The sequence below is a fragment of the Poecile atricapillus genome, chromosome 15 (genome assembly GCF_030490865.1).
Source record: "Poecile atricapillus isolate bPoeAtr1 chromosome 15, bPoeAtr1.hap1, whole genome shotgun sequence".
Classification (NCBI taxonomy): domain Eukaryota; kingdom Metazoa; phylum Chordata; class Aves; order Passeriformes; family Paridae; genus Poecile; species Poecile atricapillus.
The window spans coordinates 9,254,188-9,269,162 of NC_081263.1; the positions used below are offsets into that span (position 1 = coordinate 9,254,188).

At 47.4% G+C, this 14,975-nt stretch overlaps 2 protein-coding genes across 3 annotated transcripts in view; one reads left to right on the forward strand and one right to left on the reverse strand.

The window, feature by feature from the left end:
• Window positions 1-326: 326 nt before the first annotated feature.
• TOMM34 (translocase of outer mitochondrial membrane 34) lies at window positions 327-4,691 on the reverse strand. Its single transcript, XM_058850568.1, has 7 exons — window positions 4,514-4,691; window positions 4,337-4,436; window positions 4,049-4,201; window positions 3,263-3,423; window positions 2,859-3,003; window positions 2,138-2,264; window positions 327-1,375 (listed from the first exon to the last, which is right to left on the reverse strand). Exons 1-7 carry the CDS (start codon window positions 4,626-4,628, stop codon window positions 1,277-1,279), a joined length of 900 nt encoding a protein of 299 aa, XP_058706551.1. The 5' UTR covers window positions 4,629-4,691; the 3' UTR covers window positions 327-1,276.
• Window positions 4,692-4,693: 2 nt separating this feature from the next.
• STK4 (serine/threonine kinase 4) overlaps window positions 4,694-14,975 on the forward strand; it is a 45,931-nt gene continuing 35,649 nt past the window's right edge. Inside the window, exons 1-9 of one of the 2 annotated variants that reach the window (XM_058850566.1) lie at window positions 4,694-4,809; window positions 7,777-7,857; window positions 8,697-8,825; window positions 10,674-10,788; window positions 11,309-11,473; window positions 11,867-12,034; window positions 12,598-12,735; window positions 13,391-13,519; window positions 13,957-14,010. In XM_058850566.1, the coding sequence (XP_058706549.1) occupies window positions 4,778-4,809; window positions 7,777-7,857; window positions 8,697-8,825; window positions 10,674-10,788; window positions 11,309-11,473; window positions 11,867-12,034; window positions 12,598-12,735; window positions 13,391-13,519; window positions 13,957-14,010 (1,011 nt within the window). In that variant the 5' untranslated portion in view covers window positions 4,694-4,777. The remainder of the gene's footprint in view (window positions 4,810-7,776; window positions 7,858-8,696; window positions 8,826-10,673; window positions 10,789-11,308; window positions 11,474-11,866; window positions 12,035-12,597; window positions 12,736-13,390; window positions 13,520-13,956; window positions 14,011-14,975) is intronic. The other variant, XM_058850567.1, reaches the window with a different exon arrangement.

A 14,975-nucleotide genomic window follows, 5' to 3' on the forward strand; every position in this document is an offset into this window, starting at 1 on the left:
GGGCTAGCTTCTGTCTCCTGCTCTGTATTAGGAGTTGGATCAGGTCTAGCATAGCCCAGCATCTTACACCAGCTGAGGCAGTGTGCAAGGCTGAGCAATGGTTGGAAACTGATGCAGTGCTGTGCTCCCCCTGGCATGCCCCAGTGTCCCTGGAGCTGTCGGCTTTCCAGTTCTCTGAACTCTAATGGCCACTATGAGCTGGGGTCACTGTCTGAAAGAGCAAGGCACTGTGCAATGCTTGAAGTCCTCTGACAGAGGGAACAGTATGAGGTGGATAAACAAGTGTTTCACTTCCCCTATTCCATCCATCACAAAAAACACAGTCCTAGAGTGAAAATAAACATGGCTTTAATGAGAATGGGTTTTAACAGTTCACAAAGTAACTCCAATAATATCTTTATCTACTATTTAAAATCAGTGCTATCAATACCAGATCAGGAGAAACTTAAAACATGCATTGAAGTAGTAAGCCAGACCTCAGCTGGGGTGTTACTGCATATTTTCCTCCCTGTAACACCCCACAGCAACTGCTCCAAAAGGCACAGAGGAGCTAAAGTGGTTTCCTTAAAAAAAAAAGACAAAAAAACTTTGCAAAATTCCCAAGCACCCAGAACGTCAAAGAATAGTGCACAGTGTAACAAGGCAGGTTTAACTTGCTGCTGTTTTCTTAAATGTGCAGAATAATTAAAGAAAGCTGCAACTGTAAACATTTGCCCAACCACACAAAGCAGCAGAACCCAGCTGAGGGCCAGCAGGCATCAAGGAGGAGAGGGAACAAGCTTGGCCCTGTGCAAGTAACTGTGCCCCTGTCACAAAAAGGGTATGTGGTGCTCTGGCAACTACAGCAGTTCTTGCAGCGACTTTCTTTTAGTAATAGCAGCACAAATGCAGCAAAACTGTCACCTGAATAAGGACTAAAACCCCTCTATAGCTCTTCAGACAGGAACAGCCACTTCCTGTGCATCTTAGCCAACATGTAAAGAGTCCCTGAGGCCAACAGTTAAAGGCAAGTTGACTTCAACCAGGAAAAGTAACCTAAATGCCTCTTGGGGAGGGGCATTAAAACTATGCATGATCATAGAGCCAGCTTAATAGAGTTTGATACAGATTATGTCTTAGCAATCATTGTGCTGGTACAGAACCTCTTAGATCTCAACAGCACTGGAAGATAGATTTCAACACCAATCCTGCCTCGACTGGTCCCTGTATCAACAGCAGAAGGGAGAAAGCTTTCCTCTGCAGTGGAAAAGAAAGCTTTCCTTGTTGCTTGGTTACCCTAGGCTCTGTTCAGTTCTTGCAGTAATCTCAGTGCAGCTGTGTTCTTTGGTTCGGTTTTCAACAAGCTCTTGATGTCAGCAATACTTGATTTGTAATCCTAGAAAGAGAGTATTTTTAAGGGTTAGTACATTAAAAAGGCAGACTACTACCCAGCAAGAGAGGCAAAGACAGCACAATTAAGCCTGTGACTACCTCTCTAACTGTTCAAGCACTGGCATTGATGTAGCTGTTCTAAAACATGGTCAAACTAGGGCTGAGAAGATAATTTCACCACTCAAGTGGGTTCTGAGTCCAACACCAATGCAATATGTACTCCAGTACTGACTCCAGAACTTCCCATGAGACAGAAAGACAAAGCTCAACACAACACTGGTCTTTGTGGTGACCAGGGACAGGATCTGCAGGAATGGCCTAAAGTTGGGTGAGGTTAGGGTTGAGTATTAGGAAAAGGTTCTTCAGCCAGAGGGTGGGTGGGCAGTGGAACAGGCTCCACGGGGCCGTGGTCACAGCACCAAGTGTGACAGAGTCCAAGAAGTGTTTGGACAACACTCTCAGGCCAGGGTGTCATTGCTGGAGGTGGTGCTGTGCAGGGTGAGGAGTTGGACTTGAGGATCCCTGTGGGCCCTTTCCAACTCAGCATATTCTGTGGAAAGCAGTTGCCTTCAGCATCTCTAGAAACAGGACTTGATGTGACAAACTCCTGAGATTCAAAGTGTGATGTCTGACTCTTAGTCCTTAAAGGTCTAATGGGAGATGTTGTCTAGCACAGAAACAAGCCCTAATGGATATCTCTGGCTCTGATCATGCATCAACAGCCATCTAGTGCTAGCCTAAAGCCCTTGATGAACTCCTGACTTACCTTCAGTTCTTTAAATGCTTGAGCGCGCCTGTAGAGTGCCTTAACATTCTTAGGATCTAACTTCAGAGCTTCGGTGCAGTCCTGTGCTGCTTCCTTGTATTGCTTCAGGGTCAGGTAACAGAGAGCTCTGCAACACACACACCTGCTTAGAGCCCTTTGCCTGAAAGCAGCATCTACTGCTGCAACACACAGAGCAGTGCCAGTGCAGCACAAAGCTGGACTCCAAAACCATCCTTGTGTGTTATGTCATCTTACTTCTTGAGCTCAAGCTTGTTTCATTCACAGGGAGGAAAGAAAGGAAATGGTTTTTCAAAGAAACAAAAAGGAAGATATTTAGAGCAACCTGCTCTAGAGCTAAAGAACCTGCACTTGCAGTTCAAGGATGCAGGTTCCTGCCTCTGCCAGGACTACTTTGAGTGTTTAAGAACAGCAGTCTGCAGTTTGTGGTTTGTAGGAGAGCAGGGACCACTCAACATACCCTTGTCCCGTCAGACAAGGGAGAAATCCCTTAGCAGCCCAAGGGGAGTGTCTGCAAGGGGTTCTGTAGGACCTGATCAAAGAATGTTACATAACAGGGGAGGCTGCACTTAGGGTGAACCTGATGGGGTGGTTTTGTTTCATTCACTAGTTTGGGAGCAAACATTAAACAGTTCTGCCAGGAAGTACCATCATGGCTTTTATACAAGGCCAAGAAATAGTTGGGTAAATAGCTGAACAGTACCTGTTGGTGTAAGTTGCACATTCCTTGTTGAGCTTTAAACTCTCACTGTACTTCTCAACTGCTTTTTTATGGTTTCCTTTCTTTACAAATTCATTTCCTTCTTCCTTAAGCATTCTAGCTCTCTCCATGCCAGTAGCAGTCTTGTCTAGAAATGGTGTGAAAGGATACAGAACTATAAAACCAACAAGAATACCACAGCCTAACAGAAAACAAATATCCCTGTACCAGAGGCAAAGACACAGAGACATCAAAGGAAGCAGAATCAACCAAAAAGGCTGTGTCAGAACCAGGCCTGGTTCTCCAGGCCTCAGTCCTGGCTGCAGACACACCAAGTAGGTGTGGCAGCTGTTCACCACCCTTGGGAGCTACAGGGTTCTCTGCCCAGCCCAAGGGTTTGTTCCCACCTCGCTCTCCCTGTGGTGCAGTTGCAGGAGGAGTGCTTGCCCCAGGGGCCTGGGCAGAAGGAACGCTCCACCTCGTCTGGGCAGAAACGGGCACTGTGGGGATTGGCGGGAGCTTCTGACGCCAGTTCACACCATCCTTCTCCAGCAGGGCTTTAGTCATCCTGGAAGAGACAGCTCCCAGTCACCCTGGCTTGTGGCTGGATGGGCCATGCAGTAGCCAGCAGGGCCACTTTAAACCTGGCTTGTGCATTAAGAACAACATCTCTCTGTCTGCTGATTTTTTTACATGCATCTCAGCTAGGTTCATTCTACAGACAGGACATCTGCAAAAAGATGATCTTCACATCAGCAGGGCTAAAAATACAACAGGACACGGGCTGGGGCTGTGACTGCTCAGGTGAGCAAGAGACATGCATTTCACTCCTTGGTCTGGCATGCCATGAAGCAAAGCAGAGGGCACCAGAAAGAGAACAGGACTATAGCAACCTGTAAACATAGGGAAGGCTTAAAGGATAGGCTACTGAACTTCAGTTGATTATTTCCTTTAAATCAGACACTGAGCAAAGCAAAAACAGTCCCACAGAAATTATTCCTAGACCTCGACCAGCACCTTGAAAGGGGCTATGGGCACTAGCAGGCACAGGGAGCATGGCCAGGTCTTGCTTCCCTCGTGTGCCTGGGGTCCAGCTTGGTGCTGCCAGGGCAGCAGGAGGGAGCAGGGTTCGAGCAGCAGCACGCACCAGCCGCATTCCCGAGCCCTTCCCTGCTCCCCGCCGCGCTCCTGACCTGTTGACTCCGTCGTGCGCGGCCTGGACGGAGCAGTCCACCTGCAGCGCCGTCTTGTAGTCCACATAGGCCAGCGAGTACCTCTCCAGAGCCTCGTACGCCGCTGCCCGCCGCAGGAGGGGCTTGATGCCGAAGGGGACGAGCTCGAGGGCGCTGCGGCGGAGGGGAGAGCGCCGGGGCGCCGTGAGCCCGCGCTCCCCGGGGCTGCGGCCGCCTCAGCCGAGCCGGGGCAAGGGCCGAGCGCTCCCTCCGGCCCCGCCGGCTGTCCCCGGCCCCGCCGCCCCTCACCTGCTGCAGTCGGCCACGCAGAGGCTGCAGGCACCGTCCTTGAGGTGGCAGGCGGCGCGGTTGGCCAGCAGCACGCTGCGCTCCTCGGCGGCGGCATCCCCTGCGGGACAGCCGCGATTCAGCCGCGATTCACAGGGGGGGCCCCCGCCCGCTCGCCCGCCCCGGGTCGTGCCCTACCTGCGGCTTCCAGCTGTGCCAGCGCCCGCGAGTAGAGCTCGGCGGCCGGGCCGTACTGCCCGCGGCGGAACTCCTCGTTGCCGGCCCGGCGCAGCGCACCGGGGGACGCGGCCATCGCGCCGCTGCCGCCGCGCCCGGGAAGCCGCGCCCCTCCCGCCGGGCCGGGGCGGGCGCTCCCCGCTGGCATCCGGCGGCGGGCGGAAGCGGCGGCGGAGCCGTGCCATGGAGCAGTGAGGGACCGGCCCGGCTCGCCGACTGACCGCCATGGAGACGGTGCAGCTACGGAACCCACGGCGGTAAGCGCGGGGTGTGTTCCTGCCGGGACCGGGGATGCTCCGGCCCGGCCCGCCCGCCTCGTTGGCGGCGCGGGGTCAGGAGCGGGGCCGCGGGCGCGCCGAGCTCCGGCCCCCTCGGTTCTCCGGGGCGCTGCCGCTGCCCGGAGCCGTGGGGCCGTGGGCAGCAGTGGCACCGGGCAGTGCCCGCAGGTCCCTGCTGGGACAGCTCCGCGCTCAGGTGGGGAGGGACGGCTTGAGCTGGAGCGCTGGGGACAAGGCGCTGCCTGCGCTGCTGCGGGAGCTCCCGCCGCTACCGCGGCTGTACGAGGTGTGCTGGCCCGTGACAGTGCGGCGACAAAGCCCCGGGCACTTGTTATCCCGTCGCGACCCTCCTTGGGTGAATTTTGTGCGGGTCTGTGCCCGCGGTGCCGGGTCCGAGCGCGGTGCCCAGCCCTGGCACTGCCGCTGTCTCGGGGACACCGAACACACCGGGGACACCGGGGACAGCGAACACACCGGGCACACCGAACACACCGGGAACACCGGGGGCAGCGAACACGCCGGGCACACCGAACACACCGGGAACACCGGGGACACCGGGCACAGCGAACACACCGGGCACACCGAGCACACCGGGAACACCGAACACACCGGGAACACCGGGGACAGCGAACACACCGGGCACACCGAACACACCGGGAACACCGGGGACACCGGGCACAGCGAACACACCGGGCACACCGAACACACCGAACACACCGGGGGCACACCGGGCATACCGAACACACCGGGGACACACCGGGCACACCGAACACACCGGGGACACACCGGGCACACCGAACACACCGGGAACACCGGGCATAGCGAACACACCGGGGACAGCGAACACGCCGAGCCCGGACCCTCGGGGCTTTCGGGGCCACCCCCGCACGGAGCCGGACTCCGCTATCTCGGGTGCCGGGCCGGGGCTGCGGGCAGCGCTGGAGTCGCGGCAGATGGGATGAAGTGTCCGTGTCAGAGCGCTATCAGCGGCTCGCAGCTGCGGCCCGGGGAACGCTTCGGCAGCGAACAAAGGAAGCTGCTGGAGCTGGTCCCCAGTGGCATTGACCCGTTTGGTTAAACAGTGATGTATATTCTGTTAAAAAAAAAAAACAAAACAACAACCTTGGTTTTATTTTATAATTGCTCATGCCAGTGTTTACGGGGCAGGTGATTAAGATTAGATCGGAATAACAACAGAGGTGAGTTTGGGTTTGTGTTGGTATAAACATCCAGGAGAATGGCAGTGTGTCAGCAGCGAGTGCACTCGATGGAACAGGACAGTGCAAAGTAATCGGGCTCCTGGTCTGTAGTTGAAATTAGGCTGTTTGCTGCAAGCACAGTAGTTGTCTGGTTATTGTGTTTGGGTATATGAAAAGCCTTTATTTTTTTTCCTTTTATGCTAGTAGAATTTAGGCCGCAACTTTAACAAGAGGGGTCTGCCTCTTGCGTCGCCACTTTTTGGGCTCCTTGGAAATGGTGGCTTATGTGTTTCCTGGTGCATGTATTACTTGCTTTTCTCCTTTTCCCACACATTCTTCCCTCTCTGTTTTCACAAGGACAAGTAAATTCTGTTTAATGCTTATCTGAGCTGGGAAGCTAGCAGCCACTTTCAGTATTTCACCACTTCCTGAGTCTGCTTCTATATAATGTTTCCTCCGCTTCAGGAAGCCATTGTATGTGCTCAATGCATGAGCTGCTCCTCCCGTATGGCTTTTGTACATAAACATAATAGCCAGGGGTCAATGAATGTTTTTTTTCTCTGTTTCTCAAGAAATTGGGGAAAAAAGTAATATATTTAGTATAAAAAATTAGTATTCCTGTGACCGGAGTCCTGATCTTTAGCAGCAGCTGTAAAAGCTTTCGGGAGTAATTTGCAGTTGCAGGCAACTACGTGTGTTTTACTTTAAACACTAGGCAGTGCTAAAAACTTTGAAACTCTTAAGTTTCTGTGTTTAAAAAACTCGTATGAGCTGGTTTAGGGAGCTTGGAGGGGGTTTTGTTGGCCGATTTTTGTTTTTGTTTATTGTTGTTTCAGATTTTTTTTTAGTTCATGTGAAAATGAAAGGGCACTTGTTTGTGGGCTGCTGGATACTCTTAACACTGACAATAAAATACTGTTTTCAGACCTTTTTGTTATGTAGTCCTTAGCTATTTCAGGAGGTTTGCTGAACAGCTCTCCAGTGTAGACTCAAATAAATATGATTGAACTTTTTGTTGCTTTGTGTATGGGATCTCCCCAAAAGGGAGATCCCACTGGGGGAAAGGGGGCCACGTGAAGAATCGCAGCACATGGCAGGTTTTTATTCCTAGAAGTTATTTCAGCTGACTCTTATTAGCAATACATTTAACAGGGATGGCATTGAGATCCTGAGAGTCAGATACTGTCTCCTTTTTCCTGATAGAATTTTCCTAGTGTATGTCCAGGCCCATGAAGTTAAGATCTGAAGTTTTGATGTTAAAAACGTACAGGTGAGAACAGTATTGCCCTTGCCTCCCAACAAATGTATTCCACACATACTCTAAGCATCAGGGAAGATGATATTCCCTTTTTTATGGCCTTGGTAGGTATCCTTCCATTCCAGATATTGAAATTTAGCAGACATGTTCAATGGCTTCAAGACTCTGCCACGCTGAGATGTGACCACCAGCATATAGATCCTGAAAGTGACTTCTGCCAAGAGAAGTTGTAGATTTGTGTGCCTGCTCACATTCTGTTCTTTGTAATTCCCAGTCCTTTTTTGCTATTGGATGCTACTAATATTCAGCCTCCTCATCGGGTGAAATAAACTTACTTCATAATCAATTTACTTCATGCCAAACCTTTTGTATGTTTAGGCGGTGCTATTTATTCTCCTGTTGTCAGCAGAGCCCAAATTGCCAAATTAAATATAATATATCTTTTATAAATAAATAAATAAATATAATTTCTCTCCTCTTACCCTACAGGCAGCTGAAGAAGTTAGATGAAGACAGTTTAACCAAGCAACCTGAAGAAGTATTTGATGTCCTGGAGAAGCTTGGAGAAGGGTATGTGTTGTGTTCCAGTGGGCCCAATGCACATTTTTCTAGGAGCATATTTTTGTAACAGAGGTGTGTTCAGTGGACTCTGCTGTTTCACTTTTGTCATGGCCCCATTTCTGAAATGTAGCTACCAACATAGTGACAGTGTTTGGTTAATAACAGAATAAAGAATTTGTTTCCCAAGAGTGCAGTATCTTAATCCAAATAGCAGGTAATGGGTCAGGAGTAGTTAAAAACTTCTTGACAAATGCCAGCCTGGAGTTAGTAGAGCTCTGTGGGAACTCAAGACATTTTGTAGTTCATCCCTGGTACCTCTTGTGGCAGATCTGCCTGGTGGAAGTGAACTTCAGTGGCACTGTGCCCTTTGGTGAGGCAGAGCAGCATGGGAATACTCCAGGAGTGACATGTTCACTGCCTTAAGCAGTTTGTTTGAAAAGACCGAGTTGTAAATCTGCCTGGCTGCTGTAAGTAAAGAAACTGGAAATAAGAATGATAATATCTGACAGGAACAAGCAAACCTCTCTGACCAGAGTTGTAGTTCTTACTGATGCTCAGCTTGTACTCTGTGCTGGAAAAAGAGAATTTTAGTTGTTGAATCTGTGCAGAAGGCCATTCTGAAGCTATGGTCAGTGTAATGATGGTGTGCTCTCCTCACTGTCTCAGTGAGCTGATTTATTTGCATTACAGTGTTTAGAAGTTAGTGGGCTGGTTATTTACATTAAAATATAAAATATTTTTTTTTAAAAGGATAGTTAATGTTTTACCTGATGGTCACACTCGCAGAAAGCAAAGCCTTAACATTTGCATTTTTATATTCAATGTTTGTTTAATGTTTTGTGTTTCAGTTCTTATGGCAGCGTATTCAAAGCCATCCATAAAGAAACGGGTCAAGTTGTTGCAATTAAACAAGTTCCTGTGGAATCTGACCTGCAGGAGATCATAAAGGAAATATCCATAATGCAGCAGTGTGACAGGTGAGTGTGCACTGCAAAACCCTTTATTGGGCTGTGAGGAAAAGCATCACCTGTGACCTGGCATTTAATCAAATAAAAGCCATGATGTTGCCTTAAATGTTTTTTAAAAGGCTGGACTTGTACCATCAAGTTACCTCGTATCATCTGAGTCACCTTAGCCGACCATTTGGGTAGTGCAAAGGTAAGGCAGCAGAAATGTGGCTTGCAGCAGCAAGAGAGAGCTCTGAGCTGAGTGGAGTAACCCTGCACTCGCTGCCAGCCCCGAGCCGAGTGTGTCACTGCCCTTCTGCCCGGGCACCGTCGCTTCTTGGACAGTGGGAGCTTGGTTGTGTGCTGAACAGCAGCTCCCAGGGCTGCTGCCTTCCCAGCAAGGCGTAGAGAACTGTTAGAAGGAGGGGTTTTTTGTGTCTTTTTTTAAAGGGCACCCGGATGAGAGCCACTAATGCATGACTGCTCTTGCATGTGCGCAGCCTCGGTGCTGTGACCTGCTCGGGTGGCAGGACTGTCCTTCCCGGTCCTGCTCTGCCTGGGCAGGCTCTGCTGCAGTACAGGCTGTCTGCTGATCTGAGCATCCCCAGAATAACCTGCTGATGGTTGTCCCTCTTTGTGCATGTTTTTATAGCAAAAGGTGCTGCAGTGACTTAGCCAGTGAAGAGCTTGTGGGTAGGGAGGACCCTCTCAAAATCCACAGCTGAAGGTTTAAAATACACTTGTTTCTTCTGGTTTTATGAATCTGGCCTTAGGAAATGCTACTTTGAAGGACTTCCTGCATGGAAAGTAATTTAAAATAAATTACATGAGCAGTATAAAACTGTGGTCCCAGTCACTGACTCTATTGCATTCCACTCTCACTGTAGTTAAATGAAGATGACTTAGGGGCAGGCAGCAGAGTCTACTTTGAAAACAAATTGTTTCTGAAAAAATCGTGCTGCAAAACTTGAAATGCATTACTGCTTTCTCTTAAATTAAATATTAGTATTGCAAGGCCTAAAGTGAGACCTTACAGTTGTGAACAGCAGAGGGAGTGAATCACTGGAGCATCACATTTTCTGTGCAAGCATTAAGGGACACTGTGCAGTGTGACTGACTTGCTAGTTTCAAAATTTTTTCAGTAGAAAATGTTCAGCAGAGAATAGATTAAACACACTTTTTTTTTTCCTTAGCTCCATTCCCATCAAATCAGGGACAGTCTTTCTGTTAGTTTCACCTTTTCCTTTTCCAGAGGACATGTGGTTTTTTTGAGCAGTGTACTTTAGTAGGTTGTGGTTTTTTTTGGGCAGTCAGATAGCTGACTGAGACAGAGTCTTAGGTGGTACTGAGATCCTAGAATATATCCTGGACTAAATTGAAGAGATAAGTAAGTTCATGTGGTAGTGGGGGAACATTTGTCTTAATGAGCATGATAGCTATTTTCCAGCAAATTGTGGGCTTTATTTAATGTTTCCCTTGGTTTGCAAAGGTTCTGCAGCAGCTTTACCAGGTACTGCTGTGGCCTGATTCCCACTCCCTTGTCCTGCCCCAGCACTGACCCTGCTGTAACCTGGTTCAGGGAGCTGAACCAGACTGAAGGCTAATCACTCCCTGTTTCCTGGGATTTGTTGGACAGTTTAGCTCCCTGGAGTGACTTACTGGGAGGTCATATGAGCCCTGCTGTGGGAACAGACTTGGCAGGACTGGGGAGCCCTGTGCAGAATTCAGGGTGTTCTGGAATACTTCTGATCTTGATTTCAGTGGAACTTCAACACCGAGTTTCTAAAACATACTTAGGGTCTCTGCAGTGTATTGTGCTTATTCAGTGGTGCTGGATACTGGTGGTTGAGCCTTTGTTTTATCCTTCTTTTTTCATAGTCCTCATGTGGTGAAATATTATGGCAGCTATTTTAAGAACACAGACCTGTGGATAGTCATGGAATACTGCGGCGCTGGATCTGTGTCTGACATTATTCGATTACGAAATAAAACTGTACGTCCTTCCTCCTTTGAGTTTTTGGATGGGAATATGGGTGTCCAGCAGCTCAAGGAAGCTGAGTAGTTAGGGCATAATTCTCAATGTTCAGTACCTGACACAACCACTGGCCATAACTTGAGATGCAGATGCTTTGTTCCTCTGAAAAGTGATTACATAGAGTTTTGCTTCTCTGGATAATTTAATTGGTGGAGCAGGTTTTGATGTGTTGGCTTTCCTGAAAACCCAGACTGATTCCAAGTAAGACCCTACTTTGCCTTACTTTGGTTATTGCAGAATAAGAATTACTAGTTGAGAAAGGGTTGTGGCATGTGAAGTGTGGCAGTGTGAATATGTGTGCTGGTTGTGATCTAATTCTGCTATATAATGCTGAACATCACTAATTCCCCTTGGTATGGCAACCTTTAGTGAAGGCAATTAAGTGGCAATTAGTGAATCTCAGTAAAATACAGACCAAAGCACGATAGTGCTGTGTCTCAGCCACTGGTCTGTTGGCAGTAACTCTTCCCTTCTTCAGCTCACAGAGGAGGAAATTGCTACAATAGTGCAATCAACGCTGAAAGGACTCGAGTACCTGCATTTTATGAGGAAAATACACAGGGACATCAAAGCTGGAAATATATTGCTAAATACAGAGGGACATGCTAAACTTGCTGATTTTGGAGTGGCAGGACAGCTTACAGTAAGTAAAACCAGGGTGGCTGTGTACTTTTCAGTTTATCTTTTTAACCTAAGTGTGTGTGGTGCGATTGTGGAGCTTGACAAATTGTTCATAATTGGTTTTTAGCACTTTGCATCGACATGAGATGCTAAACCAGCAGCAGATGAGAGAAGATCTTTCTCTGTGGAAGCTGTTACAACTAAGTAATGGTTTGCAACAGCATTTGCTGCTTTTTTTAGGATACTTTTAAGTTCTGTGAGCACATTTTAATTGTTCTTTGCAGACTTCTGTATCCTAATCTTGCTGAGTCTAATAATCTGCATGAGTGCAAGATAATGGGGGTGATAATTCATTAATGACTGTTTGTGGCTAATACAGTTGCCATTGTCTGGATCTTTATCCTCCTTTCCTCAGGACACCATGGCAAAGAGGAACACAGTCATAGGGACCCCATTTTGGATGGCTCCAGAAGTGATTCAGGAAATTGGGTATAATTGTGTGGCAGACATCTGGTCCCTGGGAATCACTGCAATAGAAATGGCTGAAGGAAAGCCACCATATGCAGATATTCATCCCATGAGGGTAAGGACTGTGGCCTTAAATATATTGCTGTATGGATAAGGTTTGATGTCATAGCTGGCTGAATCACTTATCAGCATGCAATCTTGTTTTTAAAGTACAGAACAAGTTTTTTCTGTCAGTTCTTTGTACTGTTGATTAAATGAAAAACAGGTCTTTGTCAAGAAGAATCTGCATGGGAATAGAAAAAAATTACAATACTCTTCTATTAAGACATAGCTGACACTCTGTGTTGGGTATGAAGGATATTTTCAGCTCAATTATCCAGAGTGGATATTTTTCTTTTTTTCATGCAAGCACAAATTTTAAAGACTGAAAAATGTCAGATTCACACTTTTGGGTCACATAATGGCTCAGCCAGGTGTGAGCATTTAGTGAGGAAAGTCTGTTTTCCTGCTGCTGGATCCCTGTGAGCAGATTTGTGTGTAATATTGGCACAAAGTCCTTAGAGACAGCACCTTGAAAAGTCCACTGTTCTTTCACCCAGCATGTGTTGGGGTGTATTTATGTTGAATTGTTGGTTTTAAGCTTTGCTGTGGAAATCTGAACTATTCCTCTGCTTTCAGGCAATTTTCATGATTCCCACCAATCCACCTCCAACATTCAGGAAGCCAGAGCTCTGGTCAGACAATTTTACAGACTTTGTGAAGCAGTGTCTTGTGAAGAGCCCGGAGCAGCGAGCCACTGCAACACAGCTGCTGCAGGTCTGCCTTCTCTTAGGAGAACATAAGCTCTGGGGGAGGCTTGCCCAGGATAGGCTGTGCTGTGCAGCTCTTGAGATGTTGGTTTTGTTTCTTGCTGCTCCTGCTCACTATAGATTTTACTTTTTAATAACTCTTAAGAAATCTCACACTCAACTTCAACTTTTCAGTTCTTCTCTAAGAACCAGTCTGACTTCAGCTTCCTTTGTCTTCTCTGGGTTGTTTTTTGTAGTTTTGGCTTTCAGATTTGTTGTTGGTTTGCTGGTTTTGTTTGGTTTTGGTTTGTTGTTTTACTTTCAAATTCCCACCAGCACTGCCAAGAAACTGCCTCTTAAAACACAAAACAGGGCAGGCTAAATGTAAGTGGTTGCTCAGAATGTTCCAGGCGTGGTAATGGTCTGTGTAATTGGTTCTTGACAGCTCAGCTAAGGAAAGAGCTGTGGGAGGTGAATGAGCCCAAGGTCTCACATCAGTTGTGCCCTTGGAGCTTGATCTTGTTTGGAGGGTGGAAGGTCTCCCTCCTGTGCCAAACTGGATCTTCATTTTAGTAATGTTTCCAGTTAAACCTTAATTTGATTTAAAGTAGGCCATAGGAACTGTCTATCCTGTCTGTCCTGCTTTGGATGCAGTACTTATTTGTTTTTAAACTATTTCTCAGCATCCGTTCGTTAAAAGTGCCAAAGGAGTGTCAATTCTGCGGGACCTGATTAACGAAGCAATGGACATCAAGCTGAAACGCCAAGAGGCACAGCAGCGTGAACTCGATCAAGAGGATGAAGAAAATTCAGTGAGTATTTAATAGCAACAGTCTGCAAAGGCCAAACTCTTGCTCCTTTCATAAGGCTTAACTGCTTCAGGTTTTGTTTTTGCAATATTTTTTCCAATTGCCAGTGGATTTGACTTATTCTGGAGTTTTCTACTTTATGACTGTGTAACCTGGTGCTTGGTCCCTGCTCAAGCTGTGTTTGAGTGGGACAGGCAGCATGTGTGGGGCACTGTTCACCTTGTAGTGTAGCTTTAGAGCTGGGATGGAGTAGAGCTACAAGGTGCTGTATGCAGAAGACTTGATTCATTTTCCCAGTTGGATTATATTATTTATGCAGTAGTGAGAATTTTTTCATTGTAGATTCAGATCTTAGACTGCTCTCCTCTTACAGAATAATAATATCATCTCTGATGCACTGTGATATAAGTCTGTTGTGTTGTTTTACTATTGTGCTTTAGAACATCCCTTATAGAAACTTTCTTCTACACAAGAGCAACCGACAGAAGCCTGAGGTGAGGGCATGGGAAGCGTTCAGGGCTTGCTGTGAATTTAATTTTGGCTCTTTGTTTCAATGGTTACAGCATGTGAATTTGGGAAGCATGTTGAAAGTTGGTTTTTGAGCCTCTGCCTGCTTCAGCCTGAATAAATGAAATGGGCAACACAAGGCATTGTATGCCAGCCCTGCTCAGGGGTGACACTTGATTGGGCAGCATGGTGCACGGTATCTGTGCTGAAAACACTGTGCATCTGGTTTTGCAGGCTAGGACTGGGTATTTATTCAGTGTGGAAGTAACATTATTGGTCATGTTGCTATGATGTCAATTCTACGAGTACTGTCCCTGCCCTGAGTTTTGTCTTTGCCATCCTCATTTCTGACTGATCTGGGGTCACAGTGCTGAGAGGTGGTGTCTGTGTAGTGGAGTCCTCTCTGTTGGTCTGTGTGTTTTCCTGAAGCTTCTCTGCTCCGTGTCTCCTGGCAGAAAAGCTTCCCAAGCACTTCCCAAGTGCTGTGGAAACTTCTGATGTAGTTCTTTGTTAAATGATGTGTAGCTAACAAATTTATTACTTCCTGTCACCCACTCAACTCCACACGAAATTAATTCTCCTCTATTAATATCTTGTGTAGTTTTCTCTTCTCTTGCTACTGGTTTTGAGGTTGGGAAGTAAATTTTATAGACACTCTTGACACAATAGGTAAAATGCTGGGGACACCAGTACATGGAGAGGTGACTTCTGTCTTTCCCTGACACTGAGATGGACTATTACAGCTTGATGTGCAATACCTGTGTGTTTTCCTTCTAACACTAAGACAGATCAGTAAGGCCATGGCCAGATAAAGAATGTGAACTTCATCCTGAGAACAAAACACGAGCACCTCATCGAAGGTGAGATGCCCAGAAGCTGCTGTAAACCTAGAAAGGGACTTTGTTAATGCAGTTGGATAGCTGGTGCACATTTCCAAGAAACCAAATGGATT

Excerpts from the sequence above, each read along its gene's own strand:
- TOMM34 (XM_058850568.1), bottom strand. The coding sequence starts at position 4,628 with ATGGCCGCGTCCCCCGGTGCGCTGCGCCGGGCCGGCAACGAGGAGTTC. Across the intron at positions 4,437-4,513 it reads GGCACAGCTGGAAGCCGCAG|GGGATGCCGCCGCCGAGGAG; the intron begins GTAGGGCACGAC and ends GCTGTCCCGCAG. Across the intron at positions 2,265-2,858 it reads TGTGCAACTTACACCAACAG|AGCTCTCTGTTACCTGACCC; the intron begins GTACTGTTCAGC and ends TGTGTGTTGCAG.